Source organism: Acomys minous (genome assembly GCF_964271855.1).
Source record: "Acomys minous genome assembly, chromosome: 2".
In the NCBI taxonomy this organism is placed as follows: Eukaryota; Metazoa; Chordata; class Mammalia; order Rodentia; family Muridae; genus Acomys; species Acomys minous.
Window position 1 is genome coordinate 22,394,936 of NC_140484.1, and position 22,138 is coordinate 22,417,073.

Genomic DNA, 22,138 nt, shown 5'->3' on the forward strand with positions numbered 1-22,138 from the left:
TAGAATTAGGAAGATGTATTACACCCTTAGCAGTCTGGTTCTTCAGAACCAACCTTGGCCTAAGCACAGGGGACCACGTGCCATAAAAAGGTAGACAGAGAAGAACTGTGTCCAACCCTTCAAGAGTTTTCAGGTCTTAAACTCGTGACAGAGCCTCGCTTCTATAACATGATTCAGGATAAAAGGACTTCCTGTTCTAATCATCTATATATGAAAATATGCAACAACAACAACAACAAAAAGCTGCTGACCATGGGGAGCGTTTCAGAGAACCGTTCCCTTTCTGGCTGTCTTCCCAAGGTACATTTTGATATTTGGTGCCCAGACAGTGGTTGAAGCAAGCACTCAGGGGAAGCGCCCAGCTCCAATTCTCCAGTGAACTACAGAAACATACTCATACTCCAGGAGTCGGGTTCAGGAGCTGCCAGGTTAGAGTGCTGCTAACCCTACCTTCTGACCCCTTGACCCAAACAGTCTCTACTTGCGAATGGGCAAGCCATCATCCACTGAATGGGCAAGCAGTTTTCACATCTGCAAACTACAGGCTTACTTAGAAGTTGCGAAAAGGAGCCAACTTTCTTATGGCACACACAGAATTAAATACTATACTCTTTGACATAGCTGTGTCAGAAGAAGAGCTACCTAGCTGAAAAGTATTTTTGATTCTTTTGTCCAATTATGGTTGAAAATATTAGGAGTCTAAGATTATTAACTCCAAAGGCAAATTTTTATTTACATTAGCAGATATGTACATTTTTTATGCCCCCAACATTCAAAAGCCAAAATCACATACAGCTTCACTGGCTTGTTGTTTTGCCTTTATAATAGTTCAAAACTATTTATTGATCAATTGCTACTTATTGGGTGAAGACACCTGGCAGCCTCTACTCCTTTACCTCCCTCACAGAATGGTTCCGGTGTCTCCTCAGTTCCCCTTTCACATGATAATGTGTGCCAATCAAGAACCCCAACACAGCTCTGCGACTAGAGATCCCCCTCATTCCTCACTTGCCCCCCCCACCCCGCCGAGATGGGGTTACTCTGTGTAGCCTTGGCTGTCCTGGATTTACTTTGTAGATGAGGCTAGCCTCTAACTAACAGAGATCCACCTGCCTCGCCTCCCAAGTGCTGAGATTACAGGAGTGCACCACAGTGCCTGGCTGTGACTAGAAATCTTAAGACTATATATGCATGCACACACACACACCAGACATGGTACAACTTTTAAATAATTTTATTATTTCTTCCTTCATATTGCTAACAGTAGCCCAGGTTTAAGCATGTTAGAAAATCTGAAAAATAAAATACCTTTTAGTTTACATAAAGCATTTATACAAATATCTATTTAGAAAACAAATATCTGATAATTACACTGCTCAACCATTCTTAAGAATGCCCAAAAATAAAAAACGAAAACCACCAAGGTATAACAAAATACCTGCAAATCAAATGAGGAGGCAAGATGTTTTGTTCATTTTGGCATTTAAGGAAATTGACCTGAGCTAATGAAATTTAGGTCAAAGTTATGGTCAGATAATACAAGTGAAAATGTGCAGCTACTTAAAAGCATTCTTCAAACAAAACTGGCTTTGTGCTTAGAACAGTTAACAACAATAATGATTACAAAACTCCCCAACTTTTCTAGTAGCCGTTTTATGGTAGCAAGAGGTATCAATTGAAGTGTTGGTGTACTAAGCACTTACATAAGAAAGATCAGCACAGTAAGATCCATGGTTGATAACTTTCTGATTCTCTTAAAACCCCCCCAAAGCATAAAATATTTGCTTGCTGGTCAGTAGCTTTAAGCCACACCCAATAACCCAAATAGTTCTTGCTCATGAGTAAATGGACAGTGTCAAGTGCGAGTTATCAGAACAGTGTCAAGTGCTAGTGGTCTGGATACCCACTGCTCACCACAGCCTGATGAGGCAGCTCAGGGAGGTATCATGACCAAAGAAAATGCAAAGTGGCCAGAAAAGTACACGGACGCCCTCGTATGCCAGAGTGCCAAGGGCAGACGGAGTTTCTTGTGCAAGAGATGTAATCTGTGGTTCAAAGTGCCCATAAGCAAACACAGGATACAGTGTGGACTTTTCAGTACGATGGTGAGAGTGGCTCTGCTACTTCATGCAGTACTCAACGTGGACAAGGAGGTCTCGGTGCTCCGTGGCTGGGTACTGTACACTGCACTTGGGGCATTCCACCAGGCTCTCGTTGAGCGCAGCACTGGGACTTTTGGGTGAAGTACCTTTCACTCTGTTTTCAGGTTCTCCCTGGAGCAGGAACGGCTGCTCTGTGAAGGCAGGAAACCCATGTAGCTGCTTCTGCAAAACAAATATCAAATGCACACAGTTTGAACTGCTTCCTACACCTCCTGCATGTTTCAGCCCTACAGTTTATTTTGGATTTCTGCTGATATTTCAATGGTAAGATACGAGGTAATCAAGCCAGCATGGTGGCGCACACCTTTAATCCCAGCACTCAGGAGGCAGAGGCAGGAGGATCCCTGTGAGTTCGAGGCCAGCCTGGTCTACAAAGCAAGTCCAGGACAGGACAGCCAAGGCTAACACAGAGAGACCCTGTCTCGAAAACACCAAAAAAAAAAAAAAAAAAAAACAAAAAAACCAACAACAACAACAACAACAAAAAACACCTCCCGAGTGCTGGGATTAAAGGCATGTGCCACTACGTCTGGCTCATCATGACATTTTCAATAACATGTATTCATTGCCAGTTTTGTAAAACAGAAGTAACTTAAGGAATAAAGAAGTGCAAAGACCTCAGCACTTGGGCGGTTGAAGTGGGGAGCTGGAGAGAGAGTGAAAGCCCAACACAGAAAGAGCAGCAACAAACCCTACGTGGAGCTGAGGGCAGCAAAAATTTTGGTAGCTCAGACTGGTAGTTCATGAGCAGGGTGTTATAGCTGTCTTTTGCTTTTTCATGTCTTCTTTTCTTTTCTTTTCTTTTTAGGAATTTAGAATGATCAGGAAAACTTAAAAATTCATATTTTATAGTATATTATGAAGATATTTATTTTATTAGCATACAAGTTATAAGTTACTTAACAATTGGTTTTTCTCCTCTCTCTTAGAAACTAGGAGTTATATTTATTTATTTATTTATTATTAAAGATCTATTTATTTAGCAGGGCGTAGTGGCACACGCCTTTAATTCCAGCACTCGGGAGGCAGAGGCAGGCAGATTGTTGTGAGTTCAAGGCCAGCAAAGATAACATAGAGAAACCCTGTCTCGAAAAACAAAAACAAAAACAAAAAAGATTTATTTATTTATTTTAATTGTGTAGACAATGTTGTGTCTGCATGTACAACTCTATACCAGAAGAGGGCACCAGACCTCATTATAGATGGTTGTGAGCCATCCTAACCTCTGAGCCATCTCTCCAGCCCAGGAGATATATTTATAATATTTCCCCATTTCCAAATATTCTGTAGCTCTAATACAATATATGAATGTGCACTAACGGGACATCTGGGCACATAGATGCATACAAATTCATTAGAAACATGAAAAAGAATGCCATGGCACCCCCTTTTCTTCCTCTTCCCCTCTATATATAGTACTGTTGGACACCTCTAGAATGGCAGCATCCTGTTGGAAGGACAGTGCTGTTTAAGGTTGCATCCTCCCAGTCTGGACAGCCATTCTGAACTCAGCATTAGGTGCAAGACCCCCTCTCCCAGGCAGGGCCTCCGGCGGCTCTCTGCCTGACTCCATCTGGAGAGCACCTTTAGACACAGATGCCCTCATTGCATTTAATACACGGCCCTTGACACAGTTCCCTGCTAGCTTTCCCCTCTGCGTCCAGATGATAGAATTGTGCTGCCAATGCAAATCAAGCATCATTGCAGTCCCTAGTTTCAACCAATTGTGTATACCTATCCTGGAACCGCGCCAACGCACTTCCCAAGGAAGATATAGCCTTTCTTCCTGAGGAAAGTCAAAACAGCTTCCAAGTGGTTCCCGGAGTGTTTGACCTCTGTTGTGCTTACAGCCTTCCAGGACCTGCGTCTCACCTTCTGCTCCTCCTGCGTTGGTGGGCTGGTGGCTCTCAGCCCCCAGGGAAGAGGAGCACCACAGCACCCAGCCTGGCTAGGGGATGACTCCAAACACCAGTGAGGTGACTATGAGCAAGAGAGGATTGCAATGCCTCCCCTTCTGAGTTCTGAATTGCTGCTACACGGTTAGGTGGCACAGAGGAGGCAGCTGCTGACTTGTGGTCAAGGTCATTCTAAGCTCCATTACTGGCATGAGAAGTGAGCTGACACATCAATGGGGAGGAAGCAAACAGAGAATGAAGAGCAGGCTTGATATTAGCCACTCAAAACTTACCAAGGATTCTAACTGTGTTATCTGACTTCTTGCTTTTCGGAGCTCCTTAAGGATGACATACAGTTGATGCTGCATGTTCTGGCGGTCAAGTTTTTCATTTTCAAAGTCTAGAGTACATGCCTGCATCTGCAATATGTCAGGACAAGACAGTTAGAGCTGGTAGATCCTGCCCAGTTTTCCTCGTTGGATGTTTACAGTCTTTAGCAGCACAAGAGAATGCTTGCTGGGCCTCATTATCAAGAACTCATGTGAGCACCGCTAGGTTATTAGTAAATGAAGTTTACGGCTAAAGAGCTGGTTTATGAACTAGCAAAGCCAAGGCCTAGGTATGGGTGAGTGAGGGGCGGGCAGCTTAAGAATTTGCTGGTTGGAGTTATTCCTTCACGTTCTTGCGGTTTTTGGTGGGGATGGAAAAGTGGGGCAGGAGATGACTATTCCCTGGTTTGAAATATATTAAGAATTCCTACTATTAAAAAAATCAATTAAAAAAAAAGAATTCCTACTATACATTCTGAGAATAAATGGTGTCCCTTCTGCTTGAACTCACATGCTGGCCTGGAAAGAGCCCCTTCTAGGCTGGAATAGGAAGTACAGTCACCGAAGAGCAACATTTGCCAAAACCAACCTGTCAGGAAAACTGCCACCACACCTCTGAGAATGGGTGGCTGAGGACAGTTACAGGATACGTGCACAGTGCAGAGTCACTCTGCACTAAGAGAATGCAAGTCTTTTACAAACATTTTGTTTTACAATTTCAAGCAGTTCTCCACAGACCAGTATAAACACCAGGGGAAGTTCTGTTTTTATCAGCTGAATGAACTTGCAAGCCCTGACAGTAAGTACCTGCTGTTCCAGCAGAGCCACCCTGGTCTGTTCCTCTTGGTGCTTTAACAGAGACTCGTAGAGAATGCGGACCTGAAGGATGCAAAGAGAGCCAGCAATTATCTCATCTGGCCTCCTCACGAGGCTGGGGGAGTCGAGGAACCTGCATCTCAAGTCCCACCTCCAACCAGGACAGCACCTGCTGCAAAGGATGACGCATCCCAACTGGCTATTTGAGGCTTTCTATGTAAGCAGAGTAAATAGCATCATCCTGACTGAGAACACAATTCTGTGTGACCTCACCCTGTTCCTGGAGGCTTTGGTGCCAGAGTAGGGTAACAATGAAGGATGCACTTCCTCTCCTACGCTACAGAGCTAGAGAAAACTGGCTTATTTCTGTCAAACTTTCCCAAACACTCACACCTACAGGTCAGAGTAAGCAGAGCGAAGACGAAGGAGGAAAATGTTAGGGTTACTGACTTCCTCAGCTCTCAACCTCTGCAGGACGCAGAACACTAGTTATTGCAGCAATAACCTCCACTGGCATTTCCTGGGTTTACACAGCGCTTTCATATTCCTCCTGGGCCGCCCCACACAGTGGTTGTCTGAGGCAGTAAGGGTTATTATCCTTTTGAGTCGCGAATGCTGTGTGAGTCAGGGAAGGTAGGCCATTCGCTGCAGGCCACATAATCTAGAGTCTAGAGCCCAGGTGTGGAGCCCACTGTGCTTTCTGTTAATCTATGCTGCCGAGCAAAATCTGAACCAATGACTTTCTGTCACAGTAGTATTCCGTTCTAACATTCCCAAGGCATGCCGTCTCAGGTCTAAGAGGCTGTGAAGGCTCTATGGGAAGTCCTTGGAGCACATCCACACACCCAAGAGCACAGCCTAGGAATCAACTGGGTCCCCTCACTGCCTTTGGCTTCCCCCGCATTCTACCCCTTTGCTCAAGCCTTAGCGTCTGTGATCTCCTCCTCCTCACTGACAGCGAAGTGTTTGCAGGATCTCACCACCAAGTCTCTGTCCAAACCCCATCACTTCTATGAGGCCTCCATGGACCCCCTGGTTGTTTTTGTTTGTCTTTTTCACATCATCTTGTTTCGTTTTCCTTAGCATATCCATTTATTTAGGTACTAATTCTCAGTATGCTTCCATGCTAGAATACGAATGCCCAAAGGAGGCGGGGACTGCTTCTGCCGCTTGCTGGCTCCCTGGGGATCTAGGCTCCCTGGTTGAATTCTGAGGCACTGAGTTCTCAGCACCTGGCTCACCTGAGATACAAGCTCTTCAGACCGCTTCCTCTCCTCTTCCAGCTTTCCCTTGAAGACACTGCTCTCCTCCCTGAGCTGCTGGATTTTCTCTGCCTTACACTTATCCTCTTCGAGGTGTTCTATGTCTGCCTTTCGCTGCGAACTCAGCAGCTGATTTAAATCTTCAACTTCTTTTTGAGTTTCTTCATATTTTCTTTGAAATTCATTAAGTTCTAAACGTAACTGGGTTACTGTTTGTCGTTCAACTTCCAGATCTTTTTTGGCATTTTCCAAGAGATGATCATATTTTTGCTTCTCCTCTTGAAAATGGCCTGTAATAAACAACACCATGGTACAATGCATTTTGTCATATCCCCCCAAATTAAAACAGCAAACGTCCTACAAATGCAACTTCACCATTTCTTCAGCTTATAAAATGAAGAGTCGGGAGGTGGGGACTAGGGCTGGCATTTGATGTGGTGGGGTCTTTTGTTCTTAGTTTTCCACCTGCTGAGCCTATTTCTTCATCTGTTAAATATGAGCCTTCCTGCCCCACCTCATGAGAGGTGTTATCTAACCCAGAGGAAATCAGTATCAGGGAAACTGGAGGGTACCTGGCAGAGAGACAGCACTGTGGGTTAGGGTTGAGGAATAAAGCCTGTCCTTTCTCCTGGAGTTGATGTAAGACCGGAAGGCAAACAAAACAATAATGACAACTGATGTCAGTTGTATCACACACCTTTAATTCCAGCACTTCGGGGTCTGAGGCAGGAGGACTGCTCTGAATGGGAAGATAGCCTGGGCTACATGGTAAGTGCCAGGACAGCTAGAACTATGTGGCAAGACTTTATCTCAATCCATCATCCTACCTATCTCCTCCCTAACAGGAACCTGGTACCCAGGTCAGCTCTGGAGGGAATGAGAAGAACTTTGAAGAAAGGGAAAGGTAGGCATGTAGAGAAAACCACCGTGACTGCCATGATGGATGGCTCTCCTACCTGTGGCTTCTGGCTTCTTTTATCAAAAAGAAAAATAAATAAATAAATAAAGACTTGCCCAATGCTATTTCTTACTTCAAGCTTTTAAAATGATGTTATTTTACTTTCTAACACATAAAAAAAAATCTACATTTGATGAATCACTCCTGTTGGAAACGTCAAGCTTATCCCAAAAGAAGACGTTTATAGCTCAGTACCTTCTGATTCAGTCGTTTTCATCTGCTGTGGGAATGAAGAAGCAGCTGTTTCTATTTTCCTCTCCAGCTCAAAGATCTTTGCTAAAAGTCCTTTAACGTAGGCCTCTCGCTGCTGGTCATACACGAGCCACTGCTGGTTTTTCTCCAGAGCCTTACAGTGAATGAAAATTAACAGCGCAGTAAAAAGCCCAGAGCTTAGAATGTGTAAGGGGAGTCCCCACGACATTGTCTTTTCCAACACATACAAAATCTTATGACTTATAAATTACTTACAGGCAGCCCCTGCATTGCCACATCCCTTTAGATACACAATAGTTTCCAGGCAACTAATTGTGTCTCTATGCTACTTCCCAGAGGCAGCTCACTTTGTGTTTATGTACGAGTTATTGGCTGTGAGACAGAATGCCCCTGGGGCAGGTGGAAATGAGCTACTCAAATCTCACTTCTAGAAAGAGCTTTGATTCTAAATCTCACTCTCCCTCACTAGTTGACTCTTGGAAACTTAACCAAATGAAAACAAAAGGAGTCTGTCAGGCAGCACAGCCATTCCTAGAAAACACAAACCACTCCTCCTTGCCACCTTTCACCCCATTTTGCTAGGGAAGGTGCACAGTTTTACGTCCGGAACCAGGGCACATTCAAGTGAAAAGCTGCAGAAGAGCCAGACTGAACCCCCAGCTCTACATCAGCTGAGAAGACCATGTGCTGAAGACTCACCTGGGTGGTACTTTTAATCCCAGCACTTGGAAGGCAGAGGCAAGTGGATCTCTGTGAGTTCTACGCCAGCCTAGTCTACAAAGTGAGTCCAGGACACCCAAGGCTATACAGGGAAACGTTGTCTTTAAAAAAAAAAAAAAAAAAGGACCTGGCCTCTAAACAACTAAATTGCTAGGTGTGGTGGTGTACATCTTTAATCTTAGTACTGGGGAGGCAGAGGCAGGAGGATCTCTGTGAGTTTGAGACTAGCTAGTGCTATATAGTGAGACACTGTTTCAAAAATAAAATAACAGGCTAGCTAGAGAAGACCACTAAAAGAGGGGACAACGTCTAGAAATCCGAGCACATTCTACTTGTTCTGGCTAATAGGACAGAATTATCCTCTCCTGTTCTATGATCCTGAAAGGCCAGGAAATAAGTTGTTTTTTCAATATGTCTTTCCAGACAGGGTTTCTCTGTGTAGCTTTGGCTGTCCTGGACTCGTTTTGTAGACCAGGCTGGCCTCCACCTCACAAAGATCCGCTGCCTCTTCCTTCCTGAGTGTTAGGATTGCAGGAGTATGCCACCACACCCAGCTCTAAGATATAAGTCTTAACAATTATTTGTGCAAAAAGGTCATGCACATCCATAACAAATATTCGTGCAAAAAGGTCATGCACATCCAAACTTGATATCATGTACATGCTAAATATTTTGGGTGAAGGGTCCCCAAAGACACATACATGGTGATATATGCCTTAATTCCTTCACAGTGGCCAAACTCTCATGAGAACCCCAGCTCATGTGGAAATTTAGTTCTAAAGAACACTGTGCCACAGAGGCTAGTGGTGCAAGCCTTTAATCCTAAACACTTGGGAGTCAGAAGCAGGCAGATCTTTGTAAGTTTGAGGCCAGCCTGTTCTACAGAGCAAGTTCCAGGATAGCCACAGCTCTTATGCAGAGAAGCCCTATCTCAAAAAACAAACAACAAAAAAGAACACCATGTGACCTAGAGAGCACATGTGTATATCTAACTCCCTACAAATTGCAATATTACATTTTAAAGACATCTATCAAACTTTATTTGTTCATCTTTAAGAAGTAGCAATACAAATACTCTAAATCTACCTTAGATGATCATCAATGTGTTTCAAATGAATCTTGATATTTTACTTAAGCATATGAGCTAAAAATATATTTAAGTCACAGGTAATTAAAGACTCAATTAAAAAATGGGGTACAAACTGGGCAGTGGTGGCTCATGCCTTTAATCCCAGCACTTGAGAAGCAGAGGTAGGTGGAGCTCTGTGAGTTCTAAGTTAGTCTGGTCTACAAAGTGAGTCCAAGGCAGCCATCGCTACAGAGAAATCTTGTCTCAAAAAACCAAAAATAAAAAATAAAAATAAAAAAAGAAAGAAAGAAAGAAAGGGAAAAAAAGAGGGAGAGTAACAGAGGTAGGAAAGAATCAGTCCTTCCCATGGATGAGGCCCTAAGCTGGCTCCAAAACCAAGTGGTCAACCCTAAAATATACATATGAACAACATTAAATGGACTAATCATATTGTATTTATTTTATATATATTTACATACATATATATATGCATGTATATATGTATACCTGTAACAAAATGAAATCTTTTTAAAGATTAAGTAGTAATGCTTTTAAAAGCCACACAATGGCGATGTTACTTAACAAAGTAAGCTCTTCTTGCCCCTACCTCTGCCGTGGCTGGCCTGGCCTTGAATACACTAAGGTAGCCCAGGCAGGCCTTGAACTTGTGATCCTTTTGCCTCAGCCTCTTAAACAGCTAATACAGCCTGTAGGTCTACGGCACCGTGCCCAGCTAAGTAAGCAAACGTTGCTTTTCATTCCAACTCTTTCATAGGCATCTACCCTTTCTTCTCTAAACTATTAGTGATCAGAATAGAAAGTTCTCCCTAAACACTGATATTAGGTGTGAATTTTTAGAGCCATCATCACATTAGCGATTCCTTCTAGCTTTGTGTCACCTATACATACAGGAGGCATGCACTTAACATTTCCATCTAAATTACCAATGAAAAGCATAAACTTAAAAAAAAAAAAACCAAAAAGTCAAGTGCTGTAGAAAGCTAATGTTCTTCCACATCTGGCCAGGGGTCTGCTAAATACTCTGTGGACAAAAAGATCAAAAGTGATCAAAACGTGAACTGTATCGCAGGAATAAAATCTGTGAGCTTATTGAAAAAAACTGGATTAGGGACACTGGGTTAACTAAACGTGCTGTGTCTGTGTTACATTTACTACGTTTCTGTTTAAGGTATAGGTCGGGGAGATATGTGCAGCTCCCTCTTGAATGGCTTAGGAATGTGTGGGTGAAAGGTCAAAGAGAACACAAAAACGGGCTTACAAATGTCATGAATAGTTAAATTTAGGCAAAGAGTATAAAAGCAATCATTCTCATTCTTTGAACTTTCCTACTAATTTATATTTCCTAAATTAAAAATTACATATCTTCTCTAAGTTGTTTGAAAATCCAATTTTGTAACACTGAGACCAAGAAATGCCTACTACTTTCTGCTGCTTATCTGGCCTGTATAGTTTGCACAACAAATGATAACAGTATTGACATTTGACATTTATGGCATTGAGAGTCTCCTGCAGAAAGGTCATATCCAGTGTCCTTTGCAGCCCAGCAAGACAACTACAGGAGGGAAGGTACTTAGTACACATGTGGTAATTAGTCATTTCCTCCCCCTAAAAAAGGTCTGAGCTCCCCTTTTCTGTGAGCATTCTTCATCTGCCTGCACTGTGTGGATGTATTGCACAACCACCATGGAGAGTGAGCTTATGCCCCTCCAAAACACCACAGGCAAAGCAAAATGTCAGGACAAGGTAACGTGTTAGATCTGAGGCGCCAGATTAGGTCTGGGATTCACAGGATCCCCATATCTTGGGGATCGCCATATCAGTCAAAGGTTCCAAGAGTTTTCCACTGACCAAGACTGGCTGAGAACTCCTGGAATTCTCCACTGGCCCAGTGGCCTCTTTGCCTCTGGCATGACAGAAATGCAAAACACACCGCCTATTTTTATGAGTGAGATCATGCCCCCTCACCGTAGGTCCACCAATAAACACGGTCCTACCTAAGGTTAAATGCATCGCTCTTTCTGCCTTTCTGTCTCTTTAGGATACCTAGGAAATCTAACAGTTATTACCAGGTAGTTATTTCAACGTGTCTGACAGACCTAATGGTGGCTGGAGACTTTAAGGAACATATACATGCATTCTGGAGCTTCTTTTGCATGACAGATACCAATTCTTACGGACAAGCCTCCTGAGGCTCTTCCCTGGGAACTGAGATGGAAGCAGAGTTTCCAAGCTCTCAAGGCAAACAGGCCAGTGGGTACTGAGGAAGAATGTGTTTCCTGTTTCCTCCTCCTCCTCCTCCTCAAAGAGTTGCTGAGATCTTCAAGAAACCAGAAGGGCTGACCAACCTGGAGCTCTGTGAGTTAGGAAAGAGCCAAGTGTGCTGGGGACCAGTAGCAGCAGCCCCAGGAAATGCAGAATGGAAGCCCCACCCAGACCTTTTAAATCAGAATCTACATCTCAAGAAGATCCTCTGGCTGTTTCTCAGTCCCCGAGCTGGTGGTTGGTTTTGATTTGTGTTGACTGTTGATACTTATTTACTGTGTAAATATAATTTATCATTTGTATCAAAAAAAAAAAAAAAAAAAGAAGATCCTCTGGATTCACAGAGCCTAAACTCAGTTTAGACTTAGCTTGAAGGTGAATTGGGTTAGATTTTACTGCATCTGTGTCTCTTTCACATAATCAGAGGGGCGTAGCCAGAGGACCCAGGAACAGAGAAGGTTACTCCTTTCAAAGAGTGGCTGGGAATCCAGTGAGACAGATAGTGTATAAGGTAAATCGCCTAAACACATGCATCTATCTAATCAGCAAAAACTCTGTAAATGTGACACTGAAAAAGCCCTATTTTTGTATTTTGTACAAAATTGCAATTAGGTTTATTTCAATCAGTCCCACATAAATACCTTGATAAAGGTAACATAGCATCCTGTATAGACATTCAAGACACTTAAATTCTTTTGAAACTCAGACTTCAAGGTTTAATTCAAGATTAAATAAAACTGGAACCATAAGAGCGAGCTTATCAGGCATCAAGGAGATACACCAGGAATGCTTCTGTAATCAGAAGAGCTACCTGGTGATCCCATAATAAAATCCACAACTTTATATTGCATGTATTTAATCTAAAACTTGAAAAACACGCAAATAGTCCTGTGCTCTCAGTTTATTAAATGGATAAACGTATTTATCCATTTATAAGTTAGAAATAATAAAGCTTTCTGGTACATCTAAGGTAACCTCATGTTTAATTTTAGAGAACTACTGAGTAGAAAGAGAGGAGTTCCCGATCAGTAGTTCCTGGAGAAAGATTTGAAGATAATAACCGGGACAAACTGAGGTGTCTATTTAACATATCAAAGCGAACCAAGCCTCCTGGTTTTCCCAGCATCCCTCAGTCCCTACCTGTTACAAGGTATGGCTGGCATTACTCTGTCCCCTATGCTGAACTCTCCAGCCCAGCGGCTCCCCTGGGCTCCAAACATTTTGGTTACCTGCCCCCTTTTTTGTACCTTTAGCCTCCTGGCTGCTGTACCTAGTTCTCCTCTCTCCCCTCCTGCCTTCTCCTCACAGGGCTCAGGGCCATATCCACTCTGCCTAGGAGCAGTCATGTCCTCTCCTGTATAGTCCTTTTTTTTTATTCAATGAATACATATTGAATAGATGAAGAGAAAAGTATAAATTAAATTGCAAGATCTCAGCAACTCTTTGAGGAGGAGGAAACTTGTACTTGGGAGACCTGGAGAGCAGGAAAGACATTCTTCCTCAGTACCCACTGGCCTGTTTGCCTTGAGAGCTTGGAAACTCTGCTTCCATCTCAGTTCCCAGAGAAGAGCCTCAGGAGGCTTGTCCATAAGAATTGGTATCTGTTATGCAAAGTAAGTTCTAGAATACCACATATAGTTGCTGTGAACTCATGACCTCTGGAAGAGCGAACAGTCCTCTTAACCTCTGAGCCATCTCTCCAGTCCCTAGAATACATGTATATGTTCCTTAAAGTACCCTGCCACCATTAGGTCTGTCAGACACGTTGAAATAACTACCTGGTAATAACTGTTAGATTTCTTAGGCATCTTAAAGAGACAGAAAGGCAGAAAGAGAGGTGCATATAAAAGCATATGGCAATAAAAGCAGAAGTTAATTAAGCAACTATTTTGGCAAGTTAGATTTAGGTGAAAAGGTATGCTGCTAAAGAAATTAGAAGCTTAGCTCTAGGGCTTTCCAGTCTACAGGTTCTCTTGACAATGATCTCAGATTTGCTTGTTTGGTTTTTTTTTTTTTAAGCTCACAACACTAATGCTTTCAATTCCTATGAAATTTAAGAACATACGAATTAGTCCTCTTTACCCACAGTTTAAACAAAACAAACAAAAACTTACATCTTTCAGCTGCATTTCCTTTTCATGAATACTATTCATTGATGAGTTAAAGCAGTTTGCAGGCATGCCCTGTAAATAAGCCAGTATTAGTTAACATCAACTTAACAATACAAATTTCATTATATTTAGTTTCATAAAAATACAAAATGTCTCAAGACATCCAAACACACATCTACTACCAGTGAACCACCAAGCCAGGTGAGATTTACCGGGGGCACTGCCAGAACTAAATTCCCTGGATAGGCTCGTAAGCCAGTGGTTCTCACCCTATGGGTCACAACCCCCTTGGCAACCCCCCCACCTCCAAAAATACTTACATTACAACTTATAACACGGTTATGAAGAAACAATTTTATAGTTGGGGGACCACCACAACATGAAGAACTGTACTAAAAGGTCACAGCATTAGCAAGGTTGAGGGCCACTGCCCTAGGTGATCTGGAAATCCCTATTTCACTCTGACATTTTCTGCATCCCACAATCCCCAGAACCTTCAGTGTATATAAATACTTCACTGAGTTTTCACCAGTAGTCAAACAACTAGGCTAGTTCAAAGAAATGAGCCAAACTGTCAAAGACAAAAAGTCTTTCCTAGAATTATATTTTATATTAGTATAGTTTGAGTGTTCCTAAACTAAAACCACCAGAACTAAAGTGTTTTGTATTGTAGACTTTTTGGAGTTTAGAATTTTTAAATATATGATGAGATATAATTGGGATGAGACCCAACTCTTAACTGTGAAAATCTTTTTCTTTTCTTTTCTTTTTTTTCCTTTTCTTCCAACACAGGGTTTCTCTATGTAGCCCTGGCTGTCCTAGAACTCACTCTGTAGACCAGGCTGGCCTGAAACTCAGAGACCTGCCTGCCTCTGCCTCATAAGTGTTGGGATTAAAGGTGGGCACCACCACTACCTGACCATTTGTTTCATATACACATGTAGCCTGCAGACAATTTTATATAAAATATTTAGTGTTTCAGTGGACCTGGATTCTTGCTGTGATGCATATGTAAGGTCTAGTGTGAAATTTTCTACTTGTTACCATTCAAAACTTTCATATTTGGGAGACTATAATAATATTAATCAGTAACACTTCATATAGTTTTCACAGAACTCAAAACAATTTCAAAGAAGCTCCTTTTTCATTCTCCCATAGGGAAAAAGAGAAAAACCAAGTGGTTGTCTATAATCCCAGGCTAGCCAGCAAACTCTGAAAATCCTGCTTTTCAGTTTTTTTCAGGGGTGAGAGGGTGGGAGTGGGTATTTTTCCTAAGCATCTGTAAGGAAAGACTTGTGTGGACACTGAGGTTGTTTGGGAAAGTTCTAGAACCTGTGGGGTTGGAGTCTTGCTGCAGGCCTTGAAGCTGTTTAGGCAGGGCTCCACTGGTTCTCCCTTTGCTTCCTGAGTGTCAAAGAAATTTAAGTATCAGCTGGGGATGGTAGCGCACACCTTTAATCCCAGCACTTGGGAGGCAGAGGCAGGTGGATCGCTGTGAGTTTGAGGCCAGGCTGGTCTACAAAGTGAGTCCGGGACAGCCAAGGCTACACAGAGAAACCCTATCTCGAAAAACAAAAGACAAACAAAAAAACCAATTGTTTCTTAGGCCACAGAGGCTAAGGAATTTGCTAAATCTTAACAAAACGAAGATTTAGACTCAGATGATTTTTACACAGACCCTTGTTCTTTCTGAGACACTTCTCTCAAACAAGGAGGAGACAAAAATGTGCAGTTAGAAGAAATACATTTGGGGTAACTTTATCTCAAATATGAAAACTAACCAAAAACTTAAACCAACTGTTTATATAATAGAAACTATTGAAATAAAACCTCAGCAAAATCTTGACTCTTATAGCTATAGCATGGGCTGTTATATGAATATTCATGGGTGAAACAACTTTGTGGGGAGTACAGGGAACTGCATTAGCTATTTTTATTTAGAGAAGAGGGACTAACTAAAAAAAAAGGGGGGGTGGGGCTGGAGAGATGGCTCAGAGGTTAAGAGCACTGACTGCTCTTCCAGAGGTCCTGAGTTCAATTCCCACCAACCACATGGTGGCTCACAACCATCTACAAAGTCATCTGATTCCCTCTTCTGGCTTGCAGACGTACATGCAGGCAGAGCACTGTATAAGTAATAAAATAAATAAACCTTAAAAAAAAAAAACAGAAAGAAAATGAATGATATGTAGGTGCATTCAAGTGTTGCATTACTCACAAACTTTATAAAAACTCATTCATGGGAATTATAAATTGTACCAGATAGGAAAAAACTCTAAGTCTAAAGACAGCTTCAGCACCTGTGCCAGATGAAGTGTACTGGCCTTGTTTTCAAGGTCAGAAAGCCTTTTGGTCGTGGCGGACAGCTGCTTTTTCAGAACGTCTGTCTCTTTGGATAAGGACTCCAACAGCTGCTGCTTCTTCTGGCACTCCTTCGTCTTCTCCTCCAGCTGCTCCAGCAGAGACGAGCCATGTCTCGCCTTGAGCTGCTCCCTGAGTCTCTGTATTTCTTTGTCCTTCTCTGTGAGGTAATAAACATTCTTCTCTCTCTCATCTTCAAGAACTTGAATTTTCTAGATAGAAACTAAGAAGAGTCTTAGAACTAAGCCAGGCCAGGCATTCGGCTAGATAATATATTGCAACAAGCATAAATGAGGTATTTACTACATATAGAATCTGACTTTTACAATATCAGGACCAAAAATACAAGCTTGGTTCTCTGCTCAGACAGCTCATAGACACACAGCCCTTTCACCCATGCCATCTGCGCTCTAGTTAACCTGTGTACACACTGAATAAGCAGATGCAGAGAGGAAAGGCGTCTGTATCAAGGGGCTAAATCAATGCTTATCGCATTGCTGTGGCAAGAGGAAAGAACCAAGAAAAAGATGAAAAAAACAACTGTCAGAATGATTATGTTAACAGGGAAGCCAATATGAATGATAAAATAGGTTTCTAAACAGTTACAAGGAAATCTGAACACCACTTAACACTTTGAAATAGATATTTGAGGTATCGTAAATGTATAGATTCAATTTCTTATATATCTGTTTAGTGAACTAACCAAAAAATAAATCAGATCATGTAATATTTGAGTAAAAAATTTCCTCAACTATAGTTAAAAAATAAATAAATAGAAAAATGGTACAGTATCTTTCCAGTATCCCAAAAAGCATGGAAACAGAACACTTCCAAGTTATATAGCTAATAAAAATTATAAATAGCAAGCCAGTGTGTTTTACAGTCTTAAACACAGCATGCTAGGTTGGAATATGATCCCTCAAATTTACTTAACCCCCAACATAACAATGTTAGAGGTGATGGGGTCATGAGTGGATCCATGTGGTTGTCGTGGGTTAAAATGAACTCAGCCCTGGTCTCCCATATGCCTCATCGTCTGCTTGCCCAGCCTTCTTACATATGACACAGCTTGAAGACCTTTACCAGACGCACTGTGCTTTTAGACTTTGCAGCTAAATCAATCAATTAATCAATCTTTCTCTCTCTCCCTCTCTCTGCCTCCCCATTCAAATTACCCAGTCTATAACACTGTGCTGTAACAAAACAAAAAAGACTGGCATTGTATGACAATATTAATATAATTAAGTTAAATTGAGCTGGAGAGCTGGGCTCAGTGGTTAAGAGCACTGGCTGCTCTTCCAGGGGTCCTGAGTTCAATTCCCAGCATCAACAGAGTGGCTCACAACTGTCTATGGCTCCAGTTCTAGACGTGTAGACAAAACACCAGTGCACATGAAAAAAATCACTAATTAATTTGAAAAAGTATCAAAAAGCTACATGATGAATGCCAAATTAGTTTGTTGACTAGTTTTCAATATTTGAAAAAACATGGTAAAGTCAGGCATGGTGGCTCACGCCGTTAGTCCCAGCACTTGGGAGGCAGAGGCAGGTAGACTGCTGTGAGTTTGAGGCCAGTCTGGTCTACAAACTGAGTCCAGGACAGCCAAGGCTTCACAGAGAAACCCTGTCTCAGAGGGGTCCGGGGGGAGGGGGAGAAAAAAAGGAAAACACATGGTAAGTGTTATAAGGCAAACTTAGCCATAGTACTTGAAAGTGGAGACAGGGGAACCGCAAGTTTAAGGTCATCCTCAGTCATATAGCTCAAGTTCCGGACTAACCCTGTGCTACAAGAGCCCTGTCTAAAAAAGTAAAACAAAACAGTAACAACAAAATGTGAGGGTCTGGATGTGGAGAGTTGTCCCAGCAGTTAAAAACACGTGTTGCTTTTGCAGAGGAGCCATAGTTAGTCCCCAGCACTTACAAGATAGCCAACCAAACTCCGGTTCCAGAGGATGCTATATCTGCTCCTGACCTCTGCAGGCATGAGGTGTGCATAGGACGCACATACATGCAAGCCGGCAAAACTCTCATATACAAAAAATAAAATAAACTGTTTAAAAGTAAGGGGGAAATGATTGTAGAATTATATTAAAGGTACACAACTATTAATCACATGTCTGTATCTCTGAAACAACTCAAAACACATATTCAATTACCTTTTTTGTTTTGTTTTGTTTTTTGTTTTGTTTTTTCCAGACACAGTTAAAGGCTGGCCTTGAACTCAGCCTGCCTCTGCTTCTGAGTACTGAGATCACAGGTGTGTACTATCATGCCCAGTTCAATTAAGTTTTGTTTTGTTTTGTTTTGTTTTTCAAGACAGGGTTTCTCTGTGTAGCCTTGGCTGTCCTGGACTCGCTTTGTAAACCAGGCTGGTCTCAAACTCACGGTGATCTACCTGCCTCTGCCTCCTGGGATGAAAGGCGTGCGCCACCACCGCCCGGCGCTCAATTACATTTTAAAAGAGAGAACTAGTAATAACTAAAGTATGTCTAAAGGTTAGTAAAATCAAAGTCGGAACTTAAGATTCAAAATTCAAAATCAACTTTCTAGAACTAAAAAGAACAGGCTAAATAAGGACAATGGGAGGAATAAGAAATGACCACTAGAGAGCCAAATACACTTAAAGGGCTCAGTGACCTTTTACCTCCAACAGTCTGCATCTGTCTTCATCAGTCGCTCTCCCCTTCCCACTTGTGAGTTCATCCAGGGATGTCTTAAAGGCTGCAATTTCTCCCTTAAATTTTTCCAGTGCAGTGTCTGATTTGGAGCTGCTAGGCCTTGATCCCCATTTGCTTTTAATTAAATCTTTGGGACTTCTGGAAGACATCTTTGAAAGGATCTATGAAAGACAAAGAAAGGAAGAAAGATTTTAAATTCAGCTGCATTTGGCCAAGTGGTGGTGGCACACACCTTTAATCCAGCACTCAGGAAGCAGAGGCAGGTAGATCTCTGAGTTCAAGGCCAGCCTGGTCTACAAAACGAGTCCAGAACAGCCAGGGCTACACAGAGAAACCCTGTCTCAAAACAAAAACAAAATTCAGCTGCATTTTAAGTCTGAGTTTAAACTTTCATACCTCAGGTTTAGAAGAAGCCTTATAACCTATTTTGCACTAAATAGAAGTGATTAGTCCAAATCAGTGGAGTCTGGAAAAAAAATTGAGGAAGATTTTTAGGGTGCTGTAATGAATCTTAAAACAAACAAAAACCCTTAGGTGGTGGTCACAAGGGAAAGATCCACCTCTAGAAACATGACCCTTGAATACTTATATTTGCTGTTGTTTGAGAACAGATCTCTCAATGTAGCCCAGGCTAGTCTGGAACTCACTGTGTAACCAGGATGGCACTGAACTCACAATCCTCCTGCTTCAGCGCCCCAGGTACTGGGGTTATAGGCGTGTACCACTCACTCTGCCTTGCCATGCTCTGTGAATTAAAAGAAAGGTTTTGCTTACAGTCAAGGGAAGGGTCTCAAGCCTTACACTCTCAAGGGGATATCATCCTCAAGAATAAAAATCTACCTGTGAGTTGATGGGCATTAAAAAGTCATTACCCAACATGTGCCTTCTGTTTTAGAAGGTCTGTCTAGTTGAACTCTATCTTAATAACCTTTTGGGAGTATGGCAGGAAGAAGTGAGGAAATCCAACAGGAGACATTTATTTAAAAAAAAAAAAGAAAAAAAAAGAGGTATAATACTCTGAGATCTGGATATAAAGGAATGAAGAGGCTGAATGAAGTAAAGACAAGTTTTATATCCGCTAAGAGTAATAGATGACAGTTTAGAAGCAAATGTATAATTCAGACTCAAGCAGTCATATGTGTAGTAAAATACACTGCACATATAGTGTATAAAATAGTTCTCCATTAGGAAAGTTAAAAAAAAATTTTTTCCTACCTTGTATGTCCTGAGATAAAAATGATGGCAGTGTGATTAAGAAATCTAAAGGAGAGCTGGTGGCGGCGCACACCCGTGATTCCCAACACTTAAAAGGCATAGGCTGGATCTCTGTAAGTTCCAGGCCAGTCTGGTCTACAAAGTTAGTCCAGGACAGCCAAAGTTACACAGAGAAACCCTGTCTTGAAAAACCAAAAAAGGAAAAAGGAAAAAAAGAAAAGAAAGAAAGAAATCTAAAGGAAGATGAGGTCATTAATGTACTCTATACTAACGTAGTGTTATAACTTCAGGGCCAGGCATAGCGGTGCCAGTACTCAGGAAGTGGAGGCAGGGAGACCAGGAGTTCAAGGCCAGCCTCACTTGCATATCAAGTTTGAGTGCAGCCCTACATGGAAACTGTTTTCACCAAGTAACCTCATAGGGACTGAGTATAAGCTGGTTAGGAAGCCTTCAGTACAGTAAAGCAGGCAACAACAAAACAGACTCACACATTCTCAAACTGTAATCAGTACTAAGAGGAAATAATCATAGTCATAAAAGATACCAACAAAAACAGGGAGACCTGCTGGGCGTGGTGGCGCACATCTTTAATCCCAACACTTCACTCGGGAGGCAGAGGCAGGTGAATTGCTGTGAGTTCGAGGCCGGCCTGGTCTACAAAGCAAGTTCAAGACAGCAAGGCTACACAGAGAAACCCTGTCTCGAAAAACCAACCAACCAAACGAACAAACAAACAAACAGGGAGATCTACTTAGGGTGATCTCCCTAACTTTTGGAGAGGCAGCCTAAATAGTGTTCCTGACTCTGGTTAGACTGAGCTAGTCCTACCGCCTTCCTTTCCCAGTATTTTCTATTCCATTCGATCATAAAGTTCTCCTACTCAGGAACCTACCAGTCCTAGGGGAATCTTCTTCAGGAAGCGTTCTCTTTACCTTTAATAAGGGACACAGAACTCACCTCACAGACACAAGCTAGTAGTAGGTTATACCTACCTGCTCTCAACATTTTTTTTTGCAATCAATTATTCAAATGTGCTAAATTTTGTTTTGTTTTTTTTGTTTGTTTGTTTGTTTTTTTTGTCATCCAAGAGCTTAAAGGCAGATGCTCGGAAATCTCTGACTGACTGGACTGAAGAAAACCTAAGTCATTCTGATCAGAAGGAGACCAAAGAAGCATTTCCAGGGGCCAGGAAAGACAGGTAAATACAAACTGCAAAGAGAAGCCCTTGGTAATAGCAAAGGCCGAACGCACGAGAAACCTGGGTCAGGTCACTGGCCTCTCCGCAAAGTTGAATACCGCAAAGTTGAAAGGGATCGAAACGATGACCGGCCGACGTCGACAGACACCCAGTGTGGTGTCTCTCAGGAAACGAGCAAGTATTATACACCAGCGAGCGGAGAGGGAGTCCGGCGGCCGTGATCTGCCCACCACTGCCGCCCCCCGTGCAGTCCAGTCCGGCCCTGGGGCTGCGAGACCCAGCTGTCCTCTCCACCCTCCCCGGCCAACGCCGGGGCCACTCGGTACCTGAGGTAAACACAGCGCTCGCGTCGCTGCGTCAGACCCCCTACCACGCTCCAGCCAGGACACCGCTTCCGGGAGTTTGAATCCCGCGGCTGCAGGGCGGGACGCGTCACTGCCGGCGAAGGGCGGGGCCTCCAATCTGAGAGCAGTAGGAGAGGGCGGGGCCTGCATTCAATCTGAGAGAGGCGGGAGGGGGCGGGGCCTGCATTCAATCTGAGCCAGGACGAGGCGGGATCTGGAGCCTGAGGATGGAGGAGAGTGGAGGGCGGAGCAAGAGGGGAGCCTGAAACCTGGGGGTGGGCGGGGCAAGGTCTGGAACCTGACGGCAGGCGGGGCGAAGGCGGGCTCTGGAATCTGAGGGTAGGAGGGGCAGGGGCGGGGACGGGGCTTGAAACTACTGGGCCGGCGGTGTAGGGGCTAAGTTGTAAACTTAAGGGCTGTTGTGGTGCAGAGCGGAGTCCGGACTCAAAGGAGGACTTTGTGTTGGGGAGAGGGACAGGGGGGGATTGTGTGTGGAGTCGGGGAGTGGGGTGGGGAGGGTGAGG

The 22,138-nt window shown here is 42.9% G+C and overlaps 1 protein-coding gene across 1 annotated transcript; it reads right to left on the reverse strand.

The window, feature by feature from the left end:
* Positions 1-1,218: 1,218 nt before the first annotated feature.
* Positions 1,219-21,700, reverse strand: CEP55 (centrosomal protein 55). Its single transcript, XM_084763962.1, has 9 exons — positions 21,597-21,700; positions 18,824-19,018; positions 16,119-16,391; positions 13,822-13,890; positions 7,618-7,768; positions 6,444-6,754; positions 5,194-5,265; positions 4,351-4,476; positions 1,219-2,324 (listed from the first exon to the last, which is right to left on the reverse strand). Exons 2-9 carry the CDS (start codon positions 19,004-19,006, stop codon positions 2,121-2,123), a joined length of 1,389 nt encoding a protein of 462 aa, XP_084620088.1. The 5' UTR covers positions 19,007-19,018; positions 21,597-21,700; the 3' UTR covers positions 1,219-2,120.
* Between the last annotated feature and the right edge of the window lie 438 nt (positions 21,701-22,138).